Genomic DNA, 17,060 nt, shown 5'->3' with positions numbered 1-17,060 from the left:
GTGCGGACTATTACACAAAAAAATTCTAAAAATGTTACATTTTACACCTATGGATAATCAAATGATCATTTAAAAGTAGTTAACACATCCAAATTAACTTTCAACTTTTTTACAGTCATACCTAAACCAACCAGCCATCATTTTAAGTATAAGTAATATAACTATTTGAATAAATATCTCAATGTTGCATTAAAGGATAACAACAGTAATTTATAAACAGTTTTATTTATTTAATTATGTTTTGCATCATTGGTGACTATACACTACAACCGAGGTGAATTTTATGGAGTGTGCTTTCAGCTTGGATAGGTACATGATTTTTAACAACCAAAATGTTAATCATTAAGGTGTTTTTTTTTTTTTTTTTCAAACTCGGCTTAAAACATCACGTAAGGTCTTATACATTTAGTGAAACATGCAGCAGGATGCAGCAACATAGGAGAATCAGGCCTGCCAATGCTGGAGACACCAGACTGCAGCGATCCTAGTGGCTGTTCGAAAACTTGTTGTACAGAAATGAACTTGCACTCCGTACCTCCATACATTTGTATTAAAACAGTGTATTCATAGTCAAAAGAAGTTTTCACAATCTACAAAAATTTATTGACTTCAACATTTTGAAAAATTAACCCAATCCAAAGGGACAACTTTTGTTACAACAAAGTGACAGAGATCACACAATTTTTAACAATGAAACATATTTAACTTCAAACTTGAATTTTTTGTATACCATTTATTTCATATATGATTCTGTTAAACATGATAAAACAGTTAATTTCCTAGAATAGGTACACATCTGAAGAAAAATAATTTAAACTCAGAAAATGGTATTTTTGAGAATTACTCTCCTGAAATACACCATATGAGTATTTTTAACTTCGCGAACTTAAAGTAACCAACCATTCAACACAATTTTTCAGCATTTTAAATGTAGCTAACCTAAATAACTATTCCAAAACGTAAACTACATGGAGTGGTTTTTAGAACTCATGTAGACAGTGACATTTTCTTTTTTTGTATGTCACATGTACAAAACACATGCAAACAAACAAACTCTTCTTTGTATGTATGTATGTATGTATAGATGTACATTCACATATGCCCAATAAATCACTTTGTGTTTCTAAAATCTTTTTGCATTATATGTAAAAAATACATGTTGTACGACTACTTAGTGTAAAATAACCAAACCAATGTACTGAGCTATGTATTAAAACTGGGCTGTGCTATACTTCAGTTTCCCTCGGTACAAATCACTTACTCTAAATAACCCCACAGATGTAACAGTTTGCTGTCTTGCTGTTCAGGTGACAGAGAGCTCCCCTTTCAAACAACAAAGGAGTTTCACAAGCTACAAAAAATCATGAAGAATTATAGCTGCAGCATTAATTTTAATCATCTGAATATTTTAAATATAATAATTTTAGGTACACATAAAGACAAGATGAATTAATCACATAAATATTTGAAAATATTACAGGGAGCCGTAAATGGGCATACTTATGAAAGTTTCCCTTTGATTAAGAACTTACTCTCTTCAAAAAGATAGAAAACATCTATAGTTATTCAACACATTTACAAGCATTACAAAGCATTGGAATACTGAAGATGTTACTTTACAGGAAATAATAACAAACAATCTTAACTATGTTTCCTTTACATTATATAAATATGTTTACATACAAACATTAATAGTTACCTAACACTTAAAGTTTTTAAAAAAAAATTATGAAAAATTCTTAACCTAAGGTTAGAAGATCATAAAATGTAAGCCATTACAAAAATAAAACAATGAAAACACACCTTATGATGCACTATAATCAGAGTGTGTTTCATATCACGTAACTTAGAGCCGTCAATCAGGCTTACATACAGTCGCAAGCTTTTACGACGTAACTCAGGGCCAACTGCGAAATCCATTAACGATCACCCGTAAATGGTCACCCTCCAATAATCATTCACATATAGCGTGGCCAGTAATTGTAAATGTTGATTGCAGTGTAAGGCAGTGGCGTAGCCAGGATTTGTGTATGGGGGGTGTTGAGATGCATGCCCCCCCCACCCCGCGGGGCGTCCGGGAGTCCTCCCCCGGGAAAATTTGGATGTTAAGGTGTAAAATAGTGCTATTTTAGCAGTTTTCGGTACTTAAATTTAAATATTGTAATGGTAACATTTTTATTAATTTTTAATATGAAATTTGTTTGAGTGATGAATAAGAAATTTAATTAAAGATTTGGGGCTTGGGGGGGGGGGGGAGTTTGAAACCCTAAACCCCCCCCCCCCCCCCCCCCTCTGGCTACGCCCCCGGTGTAAGGTATCGGTAATGGTATCGGAACAGGCCCTTTTCCTTTTAAGTTGGGAAGCTAACTCCGTTTCACGATTTCATTTCCCGAATGATTTGAAGTACAGTATATCTGATGTTAAACAAGCAACAGAAGCAGCGGCCGGGAGACGGGAACGGACGGGCGGTCAGCGTCCCCGCAGCTGCGCCAGCAGGGCCTCGTTGCTGCGACACTCGATGGTGACCTGGCGCACGGCCGCCACGTAGCGTCGCTGCAGCTCCACCAGTCCCAGCAGCTGCTGGCTGAGCGCGTCGCGGCGCCTGCGCTCGTCGCCCAGCCGCTGCTGCACCTGCGAGCACGCACGCACACACGAGACCGCGCTGGCAGCCGTCCGCTCCCTCCCACGGAATATGTACGAGACTCATCATTTCCCGCCAACAAAAACAAAAAAACAAACAATACCAAAGCATACCCCTCACCCCCTTGTACGCTCATGGGCACCTGCGAGTATTTATCTGTCGTTTCAACCGACCCACGTACAGTTGTGTTTGCAAAAGTGACGGACCGATCAAAACCTCAGTGTTCGAAAAAATTTTTAAATAATTGAGCAAAAAGATTCGGAGAAAAATATTGGAGGAAATGTATGATACTCAACATTGACAACGTAATCTTAATTTCTTCGTACCTGGCCTATTACTGCTCACAATGGTTATCAATTCTGGTAAAATTTAGTTCATGAAACAGACATGCAAAGCGCTGCGGGACGGAGGCTCAAGGTAGAGTCGCTGCCACTCACCTTGGCCTTGTTCTGGCGGATGCCCTCCACGATGGCGTCGAACTGCTGGATGAACTGCTCCTTGCCGCTCGCCGATGCCATGGCCCTGTGGCAACAACACTGCTCATTCACCGTACTGCCAGTCGCAACACTGCTCCCTCACCGTACTGCCAGTCACAACACTGCTCCCTCACCGTACTGCCAGTCACAACACTGCTCACTCACCGTACTGCCAGTCACAACACTGCTCGCTCACCGTACTGCCAGTCACAACACTGCTCACTCACCGTACTACCAGTCTCAACACTGCTCGCTCACCATACTACCAGTCACAACACTGCTCGCTCACCGTACTGCCAGTCACAACACTGCTCACTCACCGTACTACCAGTCTCAACACTGCTCCCTCTCCATACTACCAGTCACAACACTGCTCACTCACCGTACTGCCAGTCACAACACTGCTCACTCACCGTACTGCCAGTCACAACACTGCTCACTCACCGTACTGCCAGTCACAACACTACACACTCACCGTACTGCCAGTCACAACACTGCTCGCTCACCGTACCACCAGTCACAACACTGCTCACTCACCGTACTGCCAGTCACAACACTGCTCACTCACCGTACTGCCAGTCACAACACTGCTCCCTCTCCATACTACCAGTCACAACACTGCTCACTCACCGTACTACCAGTAATAACACTGCTCACTCACCGTACCACCAGTCACAACACTGCTCACTCACCGTACTGCCAGTCACAACACTGCACACTCACCGTACTACCAGTAATAACACTGCTCACTCACCGTACCACCAGTCACAACACTGCTCACTCACCGTACTGCCAGTCACAACACTGCTCACTCACCGTACTACCAGTCACAACACTGCTCACTCACCGTACCACCAGTCACAACACTGCTCACTCACCGTACTGCCAGTCACAACACTGCACACTCACCGTACTACCAGTAATAACACTGCTCACTCACCGTACCACCAGTCACAACACTGCTCACTCACCGTACTGCCAGTCACAACACTGCTCACTCACCGTACTACCAGTCACAACACTGCTCACTCACCGTACTGCCAGTCACAACACTGCTCACTCACCGTACCACCAGTCACAACACTGCTCACTCACCGTACTGCCAGTCACAACACTGCACACTCACCGTACTACCAGTAATAACACTGCTCACTCACCGTACCACCAGTCACAACACTGCTCACTCACCGTACTGCCAGTCACAACACTGCTCACTCACCGTACTACCAGTCACAACACTTTTAACTCACCGTACTACCCGTCACAGGCTTTCAAAACACCTACTACCATAATGAACATTCTGAACATTGGAAGCTATCTTATTATACACACAAATAAACTACAGACCAATACCATACAGCTTCAAGATCTTTGCTATAGATGGCAGGCGGTACGCACAGTATGAATAATGGATCCGTTTAATACATGAACATTACGACAAGGAAAATAACTATTTCTCTTGGAAAAACTTTCTTCATTTATTATAGACATTTATGGAGTAAACTAAACCTTTAGTGCTTATAAATTCTTTTTTTATAATCATGTTTGACATCAGATAACATAATTCAACAATTATCTCACTATAATATGTAGTTATACGTAGTCATACCTCTTGCCACTAGGTTATTTTCACTCTCTCCCGTGTGTCGTTAGCATCATAGAGTTGTCAGCATTAGTATCTTAAGTATTTGATACAGGTTTAACTTAAAACATTTAACATTACTTCACTTAAAAAATTCCAGTTACAAATACAGATAAAAAGAGTTTCACGATCGGGGTACGCTTGAGAGCTGGCACCAACTCACCGAGTCAACTCACCGAGTCAACTCACCGAGTCAACTCACCGAGTCAACTCACCGAGTCAACTCACCGAGTCAACTCACCGAGTCAACTCACCGAGTCAACTCACCGAGTCAACTCACCGAGTCAACTCACCGAGTCAACTCACCGAGTCAACTCACCGAGTCAACTCACCGAGTCAACTCACCGAGTCAACTCACCGAGTCAACTCACCGAGTCAACTCACCGAGTCAACTCTTGAGAACTACCAGGGACTAAGTCTCGCATGAGTATTGAAATAAATTTTGACAATTAGAGAATATTATTTCTTTCTCTCTGTAGAAGAGATTTCCGTAGTCTTAAAAAAAAATTAATTCCACACATAAATTAGCTGACATTTCAAAATTTTTATCAGTTGACAAGCAGGGTTTCAAACCAACAGAACCGTATTTACCCAAATATAATGCAAGTCTGACGATAATGCACCCCTTACTTTTTGATTATGAGTTTATGGAAAATACTTTATGGCATGAAAACCACAATTCAAACACACATAAAATTAAAAATTATTAAAATAATTATTAAAATTTGTGCATTTATACAGTTATAACTACAGCTTTACTGGTGCCACTTGTGTCAGCAGTGATTCAAACGGCCTTTTTCTTGAAATGGCAAACTGCAATTAGGAAAAAAAAATTTGAGTTTTATGGCTCTGTAGTTAAAAGCCATCGGTCAGAAAGCAAAGAATACTGCTGGTATCCAGCGGTCGTCTGTGAGCGTACAAGAGAAAGGGGAGCTACCAGAGTGAAGAGAAGAAGGAAGTGGAATGAATCGAGCGATAAACTCCGTCCCGTCTCAGGAAGCCGTAAACAAGGGTGGCCTAAAGTGGCATAGCTGTTTTCACTGAAATGTCGCAGACAGTGTTGTTCGGAGGAGTTGAGAGACCAGGCCAGCGTCGGACTCACTCTCCGTAGTTGTCGAGGACGGAGTTGAGCAGCGACAGCTCCTTGCCGAGGTACAGCTTGGTGTCGTCCAGCGTGTTGTACAGCGTGTAGAACTGCTTCGTCTCCTTGTGCTTCGCTGCCACTGCGCGCAACAGAACACTCCGCTCGCCTTCCGCCCGACGCTCACACCAACGCCACACGCGCTTGCATGCAACTGACATATTCCGTGGCGACAAATCAAAAAAAATATGTTCTAACTTGAACTGAATGGATATTATGCATATTATATAATATTTTTGTAAGTATAACTTTCGGAAATTACTTCACACAACAGCTTTGTCACAGACAATTTTCCACGATATAAATAACTGGAAACATTATTAACTATATTTAACTATGGTTTCAGAAACTATGTACATGCCACACTATGTGACTTCCATGAGGCAAATGTCAACAATGATGTTAGTTCACTATGTCAATGGTGCAGGAGGGTGTATGGAAATGAATGAACCAAGTCTCAGTGATATCTGAGTCGTCAGACACAATGAGGGATGATACATCGTCGAAGCACTGACAGAACCAGTGGGTAGGGGAAAGAAGAAGACCCCGAGGAAGCAACTGCCTCATGGCTCATGGCTCATGGCTCATGGCACCTGCCACACGTTTCCTTCTTGAGAAAAAAGAATTAGGTTGTCTCCGGCTGGAGATAAGCCCGTATCGTCCGGGCGAGAGGCGGGATATCTGGATACTCGACCACCGTATTTCCGCAGGGCGGAGTTACACAGAAAAATTTTTTGGTTGAACTATAGTACACTTCTTACTGTAACCAAACTTTTGGAGACAATTCATGTACATTTTTTAAGAAAAAATTGTTCCAATAAAAAATAAATATTTAGTTTAAATGGGCCGGATCCAGAAATTTCAAAGGGAAAAGTTTGGCAGCAAGTTACTTTTCCTTGTATTCCAATTTAACTGTGGAACTGTACATGCCCAATGTCCATGTGCCAACACTGTCTATGACACTACAGACATTTTGACTAAAAAAAAAAATAAAAATTAGCAATGCAAATTTTTTAAAATATCCAGATAATACGAAGTTTACTGTAAATATATTTGTAATAAAGCTGAATTAGAAACCATAGCCATTGTGAAAAGACAAACAAGCGAATAACAAAGAGTTATAAAAGTGTAAACATATCATAATTTCATCATCTACTTCGCGTTTATTTTAATAGGAAAAAAACGGGGTAATTAAGGCGAAAATTTAACTTCATATGGCGTCCTGCCTTGCATTTCGGGTGGCATGTGGTGTTGTACTGACATCCGTTTTCGGTACTTGGCGGCGTATTTGACTTCAATTCAGCTGTTGTTTCCCTTGTATAATCTTACCTCTACCTGCCAGTTGAATGGAATTCCAAAATTTGGGAATGGGGGGGAAGGGGGAGGAGGAATAAAAATCCAAATAAACAGGGTCATGTCGACAGCAGCACCAAGAGAATGGGAAGGAAGGCGAGGTGTGGCCCAGTGTGCAGGACCGTGCTCTCACCCTGGTTGTAGAGCTCGAGGAAGCGGCGCTGGTACTGCGCCAGCTCCGCGCGGCCGGGCACCTCGTCCAGCTGGCGCTGCAGCGACGCGATGGCGCGGTTCCTCTTGGCCAGCGCCAGGCGCAGCGCCCGCACCTTGTCGCGCAGCTCCTGCAGCTGTGCGCCGGCCGGCGCGGCGCCGTCTCCCTCGCGGTCCGGCCCGGCCTCCGCCTGCGCCTCCCTGCTTCACAACCCCGCGATCCAGCACGTTCCACACAGCAGCCACTGCAGTCCAACCCTTCAACCCTTCAACTGCTATGATTAACTCGACGTGCTCTAGCATGCACACCAACGCGACGATCGAGATAACTCGGACGCGATCATTGTGATGCTGCATCAGTTTTAGATTAACATGTAACATGATTTCGTTTCTTTTATCTTAGGAGCGGTTAACGTAAAGCTAAAAGCTAGACATATACTTCTCGATTCCACAATTATTTGGTTAGAACTTTCTCGAAATACAATTTAAAATCCACATTTCTTGCCAACCGTACGTACGCAGCTAGTAAAACAAATAAAAATTTGTAAAAACAAATAATAAATTTTAGGATAGTGTAAATAAAGTGCAATCTTGTTTTAAGAAAAGAATATTAAAAAACAGAACAGAAATATAGCAAAAAACTAGCGTAATTTAAATTTTTTTTAAATTTTTGTTATTTTCTCATTTTTGTTTTAAATACTCCAGCACTGAGGGGTTTGCAAAACCATCCAAGTATATAGCAGTTAAAGGGTTAAACAAATACTGTAGAAAAGTTAATGTGCAGTATAATAATATTTTAAACAAGTTGCAATAAGACACTCTACAAAAAGAAAAGAAAAAAACTTAAGACGGGCATTCAGTCCTACAATATTTATAGTTTGCCAACTATTCCGCAATGACAAGAATAAAAAAACAAAGTGTTTTCTACTGCTGATGAGAAGACTGTCATCAAAACATGAATCATTTCACAGGAATGTTGCAGTGTGTCTTTAAAGACAAATAAAATAGAAGCAGGAAGCACGAAGAAGTTGCAAAATTGTTGATTTGGGTTAAACAAATTCGAGCATCGAGTCCATCATCAGTGGTTTGAAATTTTTAATTTTGTTGACGAGTCAATTGATGAAAACTTCAAACACTGACAAGCACTACATTACAATGTCTCGTTGGAAACCAGGGCCGTGCTCACTTGACGAGGGCTTGCAGACGCTCCAGCTCGGCGCGGCACTGCTCACGGAACTGCTGCTCCTGCTGGCGCAAGCTCTCGTTCATCAGCACCAGGCGCTGCAGTCTGCGCAGCACGCTGCGGCACGGCACGGCACCTCACGTCAAGTCGACAGGTGTCTACGATACCTCGTCATTTGTCAACCAACCTGAGGACTTTTTTTAAGAATATTTTGCAAATATGTTTTTAACTCTTTTGTTTTATCAAAGGGTAATAATTTTAAATGTGCATACCTAACCAAAATTAAAACATGGGCAAAATTCAAAACGAAATTTTCTAGAATTTTCAGGAACATACAGTGAGGCATAGGAAACATAATGCCTGTTAAAAAAAAAAAAAAAAAAAGTTGGAAATTAAAAGTTTCATGACTTCCTGCACCATTGCTGCTTATTCAGGGACTTTCCCGTGACTTGCGTGACCCGTAGACACCCTGGAGGGGCATCTCTAGCCCATGCACACAGACCGCATTCACCCAAACAGGGGCCGACCCCTGCAATTTGATGTCCCTCCACTGGAAAATAAAATTTCACTTTTGATGTGCAACAACTTAGCTCTCGGTACGCGGCATTTGGGAGGGGAGTAAGTTCGTGGGTGCGACGGAAGTTGCACACGGAACACAGTGCTGCCATCTGCGGCGAATGGCGCAATCCGACGAAGATCACAAACGAAAAAACTACACAATCTGCCAGTGAACCATGTCACTCGTGTCACTTTAGTCCCCTCTTGTTCACAGCTTCCTGAACTTTGCAGCGGGGGAAAGGGAGGGTGGAAGGGGGTCAGCAGGGTGACAGATGAGACAAGATAACACACCCTTCCCCGGGACGACCACCAGATATCACTGCATTATTTGCTCTCCGACAAATGGTTTACGAACCATGGTCATAAAACTCTTTTCCTTATAATTGCTGTCTTTTATTTCTTCTAACTCCTACAAAAAAGGCCATGCAAATCATTCTTCTGACAGAAAGTGGCACCAAAAAAAGTTGTTCGTAAATATGGTAAAAATTTACTAATTTGAATAATTTTGAATCTGTGTGTATCTGATTTGTGATATTTTTTCCTCCATAAAGTATTCTCCATGAACACGTAATCAAACAGTTTGGGGTCGCACCATGTCCAGAATCGCGGTACGCGAGCGACTGGGACGACTGAGGCCTCACCCCTGGTTGTGGTCGGTCTCCGAGGCCTCTAGGGCGGCCAGTCTCCGGCGGGCGTCGCCGGCCCGGGCCCGCACTGCCTGGAGCTCTCGGGAGCGCTGCCCCAGGGCGTCCTGCAGCGCCCGGTTGTCTCGCTGCAGCTTGTCGCGCGCGTCCCCCAGCAGCTGGGCCTGCCGCTGGGCCACGGCGAGCGCGCTCGAGCCCCCGGCCAGCCCCGCCTGCACGGTACACGTACCATATACACCGTCCCGCTTCCCGAGTCGCACGGCTGAACTAACCGACCATTCAACACAATTTCTTTCAGCATTTTAAACGTAGCTGGCCTGAATAACTGTTCCAAAACGTAAACTACATGGAGTGGTTTTTAGAACTCATGTAGACAGTGATATTTTTTTTTGTTTTGTTTTGTATGTCACATGTACAAAACACATGCAAACGAACAAACTATTCTATTTCATTGTTTCTCTAGTAAAATTTGGTGTGCGAAGACCAATTTTTTTTTTCAGTTCAAACCGTAGTTGAAAGTGAAAATATTATAAGTCTTGGCCGAAGATCAAGTCGATAAGATCACTTAAAACATTTTGTTACGTCAAGAAAAAACCAACAGATACAAACTTTTGAGTGTTCAATCAGCACATCTCGTGTAACATGCACTTATGTAAGAACAATGCAGGGAAAAAATTTTAGCAAGTTAACACACTGCCACTGCTTGTAAATAAAAAAGCCAAGATTTGTAAAACCAAAAATTACTTATGTTATGTAATAGCAAGAAAGTACTTTCAAATATAAACAAATATTTTTAAATATTATTAAATCAGGCTGTTGTGACAATTCTGTAACAGCCAGATGTTTTTTATTTCTTCTGTTAAACGTATAAATATATATAACACCCAATAAACACTTCAAATCTTAAAATTTGGAATGAAGTATTTTGCTCTATCTTTTACACTTAATGAATGTATAGCCTAAATGAATCAAATAATTTAATATTTACATGCACTTTGCAGAGTCTTACTCTTCTATACATACATTGTGCAACAACAACTCGATTTTAACACATCCTTAGTAATATGGATAAAATTTTCACAGTACGAGGGTTTCCTTTGTTAATAGCGCTCTATTACCCGACAAGAGGCATATTATTGGGAGAGAGGAGGGGGGATTGGGAGGAATAGTTGTCTATACACTATCACACTATCGACTATCCGCATCTCTACTGCTGGGCCACTAAAACATGAAACTTTTCTGGAGGTGATGAAATGAAAACAAAGATGAGCATGAGAAGAAAGTAAAGTTACAGAACATTACAAAACTCTACGCAAGAGCTGTGAAAAGCAGTTTATAGACCACCTAATAATGTTCTGGATAAAAAAAAATAGTAGTTTTTGAGTTAAAGTTTTTTTTGTCATAAGTTTTCAAATATTCACCCAGCATCCAGTTATTAGATATTGTGACTATAATTTTCCATTTTTAAATCTTGCTTACATCGTTGAAAATGAACTGCCAAGTTAGCATGATACTTTTTTACAGTGTGAATAGTCAAAACCAAAAGTTATCAGAATAAATTTTTTGCCTCATAAGTCATAAAGAGGAATTATTAACCCCCTCCCCCAAGTATAGCATGTTTCATTTGATTTTGAATTATTAACAGTAGGGTTAGTCAAAGTTACATAACAAAAAATAGAATATAATAATATGGATACATATCTAGATTAAAAACCAAAACCTGGCAAATCATTGTCTAAAAAACCAGTAAAATTTAAGTTTGAAAATTGTTATGCTGATCTAACTTATTATATACATAAAAAAGAGAACATATTTTCCAACATTTTGAAGTCATAATCACATATTATTAGTTACATATAAAATGCATGCATGTGCTGCCACGCAGATAACCAAAAACAAAACAAAAAATCACATTAAATCTTAACTTCACACATGTTAAACTATTTCATTTAAATATTTTGTGATTGGATGCCACTTGCTGTAACTATTTGTAACAAAAAATTAAAAAGATTTAAAATAATGAGTCAAATACTGTTTTTTTATTGCATAATACTCCCAATGTTATTTTAGGGTGTTAAAATTTGAAACAAAATATTCTTGCATAAAAATCACATGGTGTTTTTGGTCCTGCTGTTTTTTTTATAACTTCAATAGGACATTTGCAAAAAATAAAAACTATTTTATTGGGATTCCATTTTTTGTAATCATTCCCAGTAACACACAAGGAGACTTGTTTATCTGACCACAGCGATCTCGCCCCTACGGCAAGGAATGTCTCAAACACTCTCAGAAATATGCAATTATAACACTGATGGCATCTGGATTGGCAGCTCCGATAAGAATTGTTTTTCCAATTAATCCAAACTTCTTTACAGTCTATAGTATACTGTCAGTGAAATTCAACTATTTTTTATGGAATCAAAGTAATGTGTCTTATAAAACTTTCACACCACTGCAAAAGGAGAGAAGCATCAGATAAAGATTGCATTATAAAGTTAAGTTAGCAAAAGCAAATAAAAACTTTCTATTGGGAATTTTTTTTTTAACAAATGTGTACATTAATTCCATAAGCTAAAAAAAATACAAAATAACAACAAAGAAATTAAAACAATTTAATTAGTTTTTTTTAACGAAAATCACTGGAGAGCACTCCAACAAATGGCTAAAGTTACGTTTAAAGAGAACGACATATGATGGTGACTTCTTACACTTTTCTCCGCCTGCACCCGGGCGTAGCCGGCCGCTGCCTTCTCTATCTCCTCCGCTCGCAAGCTGACGATGCTGCCAACCACGCTAGCGGCCACTCTGCCCTGGGAACACATGTGGGGCGTGACACCTGCCGCTGTCGCGGGAACCGAAGACCAGTGTGACGCAAGAGTGGACGTTACTTACCTCCTGCTCCGGGGCGGAGGACATGCCCTTCATGAGATCCTGGATCTGCAGCTAGAACATGCGTCCCGGTGCAAGCAGTCAGACAGCTTTGCGTGCATTCAGAACTCCGATACTCCAACACAACAACAAACTGGAATAAGTGCAGTAGGTACAGGCGATAACAACCAAACAGCAACGAAATGGAAGTTAATGTACACTACATTACACCAACATCCAATGAAAACACTACGGACTAAGTGCAACCAAATTTACCTGAATAAAATAATTTTGTTTATTAAAATGACTCATCAATCAAATGTTTATACTATTTGCTAATAAACTGATGTAGGTTTAGTATTTCTAATAACATTCCTCATTTTGAGTGACTTTATACATTCATGCACAAAATTACTGACGAACAACGTTCATGAAAACAAAAATGATAACGAAATTGATCAAAGTATAAAACCATAAAGTCTTGACTCCAACAATAAATGGTGACAATGCTACATTGATAAAAAGTTACAATACCAACACTACAAAATACTGTGTGCAAGTCCAAGTGCTACAACTAAAATACATTAACATTAACGTGTCTGTACAAAGAGATCTGCAGTGACTATGAAATCAAACACAGCCACAATACTATGTACATTTTTCTCGAAACCAAATGCACACATCATGCAGAATTGAAAGGCTGTTTGTCACCAACATTAAATTTAATTTTTCTTGTATTTCCGGCAAACAAAAAAAAATTGCACTTTTATTACTGACCATTACTATTTGATGATGAATGATGGTAATGATAATAGTGGGGTCAGCCTTCATTGGATGGGCTCTTAAAAGTAATTTCAAAATTGAAGCCATCCCAATAAAGGTCACCTCGATATCAAGGTTTACATTTTCATTAATTTAAAAGCACAATTCCAGAAATATTAGAACTGAAATATTAGAAACCGACATAATATGATTTTTAACGACAGAATTGACTTGCCCTGATACATTGCTGAACACATTCTACATTCTCGGTCCTTGAAATCTGATCTGTACAGAAAAAAATTTAACCATCCCAATTTATTTATCTGTTGAAAGCACTAAGCATTTGACATCAAGATTATGTGTTTACATTTGACACAAATGAAATATAGATACTTACACTATTTGTCACTAAGCCACTGCTAATGGCAATTTTAATTATGATACATGGTGAATGGATGAGCAAACAGAAAAAGTAAATGTGTTAAAAGGGTTGAGTTTACTGTACAAAACATGCCCTAGGAATAAATAGCTTACCAGTTTTTCTAATAGTAATCAAGTCATAAAATGAATGTATGTAAACTACAGACTAAAACTACACTGATGTTCTGTCTCACAATTATAAAAATACATAGTGTAAAACAACGCTAACAGTGATAGAACATTCGCACATGCTAGAATAAAAGTTCTTTAATCTTGCATTCTACGGTTCGGCACTTTCTATAGTCCGGCTCCAATCCAGCTTGTTCAGATTCCACCGGGTGGATCCCGGCCGTGCTATTGGCTGCAAGGCTGTGTCACAGCGCTGCCAGCATTCTTAGATGGCTCGGAGTTTAATATTACTGACAGTCCTCATTTCAGTACAACGTTTCCTGTTTTCATTCAATACAATTTCTTAGACATACAACATTGCAGTTTTGCACTGTTTGTGACGGGAAAAATTTAAGAACACAAATTAAGAATTAAAAATGAAAAACATAAACCCACTGAGAACAAGTCTAAATCAGCTGATGTCAAACAGATAAACACAATGACGACAACTCCAACGAACCAACAAACAGTCAGCTTGTGCCTGATGACGGGTCCATGAAAAATACGACGTACATTTAAAGAATATTTTCTGTTTTCCAGCGGGTTACGTTTCTCAAATTATTTTTTGAAGAATAGATCTGAATCTTGAAAGTAGCGTGATAGAGACTTTATAAAAAACCAACATTCATGTGTATTTTTTCTCTCCAAAGAGCAGCTAGTACCGTACTCACCTGAACAGAGACTCACCGCTGTTCTTCGTCCTTCGTGCCCTCTTGTGCGATCAACCCCCCCCCCCCCCCCCCCAAACACACACTTCATTGCCTTCACCGCTATCGATACGTAGAAAACTAGCATTTGTAATAGGTATAACAAATACATTTGAGAAAATAACAGTATTAAATAGTAAATGCACAAAAAAATTATTTCCTTTCTTTCAGATAAGCCCCTATTGTCCAGAGTTATCTCTGAAACACACATCTAACCCAAGTACAACGTCTATCTTAAATTTGTAACCCTAACATTAAATTTGATCACTAATCACATTAACTTCATAAGTTTAATGAAAGAAAGTAAACCACACCTTTTTAGTTCAAAGGTGAAATACAAAATACAACAACTTTAACTGCGCAGCATGAAGTGTAATGAACATTAAGATACTTACATTTGTTCATTACTTACACGTAACCAGACTTTATTAAAGAGTTTTAAGGATGCTTAGGAACGTTAAATTAAGTAATTTTGAAGGATATTAAAGAGGCGTACGAATCCTGATTTTGGATGTCCCCTCCATCGAAAAATAATAAATTTATTTTTCTTCTACATCAGAATCACTATCTACATTCTTCACTATCGCATATTATTCTCGCAGAACCTATATTCGTTTTTTGCTGCACAGTTAGTCATCTGTTTGGAATACAGTACAATTCTAAGGTAGTAATTACTATCAGAATAGTGTCTTTATTGTTTTGCAACCTGAGATGCAGATGTGCAACATTTTTTGACACAATCACAAACAGGTAGTTCTTACAAAAAACTGAAACATAAAATTCCATTTTGATCAATGTGTCTAATAATCAATTGAGTTTAATGTTACATTTAATTCAAAGGGTGTGTTCCTTTAGTTATCATCAACAAAAACTTGTCCTTTACTTGTTTCTTTCAGATTTGCCTGCAATAAGAAGTAACTAACACACTCGAATTCAATAGCCATATTCTTTTCTATGTAAATAGGTTATCCTGCAACCAAATACTATTTACTTTTTTTTTTTTTCAGTTTGTTCAATTGAAAAAAAAAACATGCACACATGGAATTGATTTTATTGCAATATATTAAATTATGATCAAGAGACATGGTACCACCGTAAGAAATTATTTTAACATTGGTTTATGGACAGTCCAGTATATTTAACCCATTTAAATGTTTTTTTAATGCTAAAGTGTACTTGGAATGTTCAAGGTATGCAATCCTAGGCTGACCTATGTTCTCTGGGTTTTTTATGAATAAAAACCTCAGCCTCCGTTCAGGTTTATATGATAAGGGATGACCGTGGTTCCGAACGTACCGGATTAAAGACAGTTTACTGAACAAGATTTGCATCTGCAAAGACAATCTGTACGTTTACCCATAAGAATGTTATAATTTTAATGGACAAATCCCGTCTCTGAAATAAATGCAATACAATTCCAATTGTATTTTGGATCAGGTAAGAGAAACTCACAAGTAGCAATGCAATGAGTAGGTATGCAACCAACAGCATCACACACACATGTTAGAAATGCTTTCCAGAGGGGTTAGACTACTTCTCGTTAGCAAACACATTAATTACAATTGAGGTGGTCTACATACAAATCTTAAGAAGCAATTATATTTAAGGACCTCTGTGTCATTTTTATGTAGACCCCCTCAATTACCACCTACCCTGTTGTTTCCTGTTAGAAGTCCTCTACACAAGCACGACACTGCACTACCAACCAACATCATCACAAATACAACTAATATTTAAATGCAAAAACTGAAAAGCAACTGAGTACATAATTATTAGCTGATTTACTGTAATACTAACCTCAATTACCAGGAGATTGCCTAAATTACAATAGCTTGTCACATGTCACCTCTGTCCATCAAAAGTTTGGTAATTCTTACTTTTAACGGACAGACAGATGAAATTATAATTTCCAATGTCTGCAAGGTTTTTGCGAGTCAAAGTTATAAGTTTTCTTAAATATTAAGCTGCTTTCATAGGTATTTATTTACTTAATTTGGAAATTTTAAAAATGTTTCAAAACCTTTCTTCAAAATATTTAAATAAATACCAGTGTGTATAAAAATTGAGCTTAATGAATTATAAACACATGGCTGCAAACCATAAATAATTATACCAGATAACTTTTTCTCTAAAATTATGTTTTCTCAGCAGTAGGCAGCATTGAAATGGAAAAATAATACGACGTGCGAACAGATGATGGGCCTTAAGACTGATATCACACAGAAGGTAAAAAAATATGTGCATCTTTTATATATACAAAAAAAAATTGGAACACGTAGTCTGTTTCCAGAGTAGAATGAACTACCAATTATCAGACGAGGGCTACATTTGCGGGCAAGTTTTGGAA

At 39.1% G+C, this 17,060-nt stretch overlaps 1 protein-coding gene across 2 annotated transcripts in view; it reads right to left on the bottom strand.

The window, feature by feature from the left end:
- Nucleotides 1–580: 580 nt before the first annotated feature.
- The window catches only part of LOC134540585 (coiled-coil domain-containing protein 93), a 28,886-nt gene continuing 12,406 nt past the window's right edge, over nt 581–17,060 (bottom strand). Inside the window, exons 8-15 of one of the 2 annotated variants that reach the window (XM_063383412.1) lie at nt 12,681–12,731; nt 12,497–12,598; nt 9,786–10,000; nt 8,590–8,703; nt 7,387–7,607; nt 5,862–5,982; nt 3,079–3,163; nt 581–2,631 (exon numbers count right to left, since the gene is read on the bottom strand). In XM_063383412.1, the coding sequence (XP_063239482.1) occupies nt 2,470–2,631; nt 3,079–3,163; nt 5,862–5,982; nt 7,387–7,607; nt 8,590–8,703; nt 9,786–10,000; nt 12,497–12,598; nt 12,681–12,731 (1,071 nt within the window). In that variant the 3' untranslated portion in view covers nt 581–2,469. The remainder of the gene's footprint in view (nt 2,632–3,078; nt 3,164–5,861; nt 5,983–7,386; nt 7,608–8,589; nt 8,704–9,785; nt 10,001–12,496; nt 12,599–12,680; nt 12,732–17,060) is intronic. The other variant, XM_063383414.1, reaches the window with a different exon arrangement.

This window comes from Bacillus rossius, chromosome 17, assembly GCF_032445375.1.
Source record: "Bacillus rossius redtenbacheri isolate Brsri chromosome 17, Brsri_v3, whole genome shotgun sequence".
In the NCBI taxonomy this organism is placed as follows: domain Eukaryota; kingdom Metazoa; phylum Arthropoda; class Insecta; order Phasmatodea; family Bacillidae; genus Bacillus; species Bacillus rossius.
Note: the sequence above shows the minus strand (reverse complement) of the source record. Positions and strands in the feature narration are given on the sequence as shown.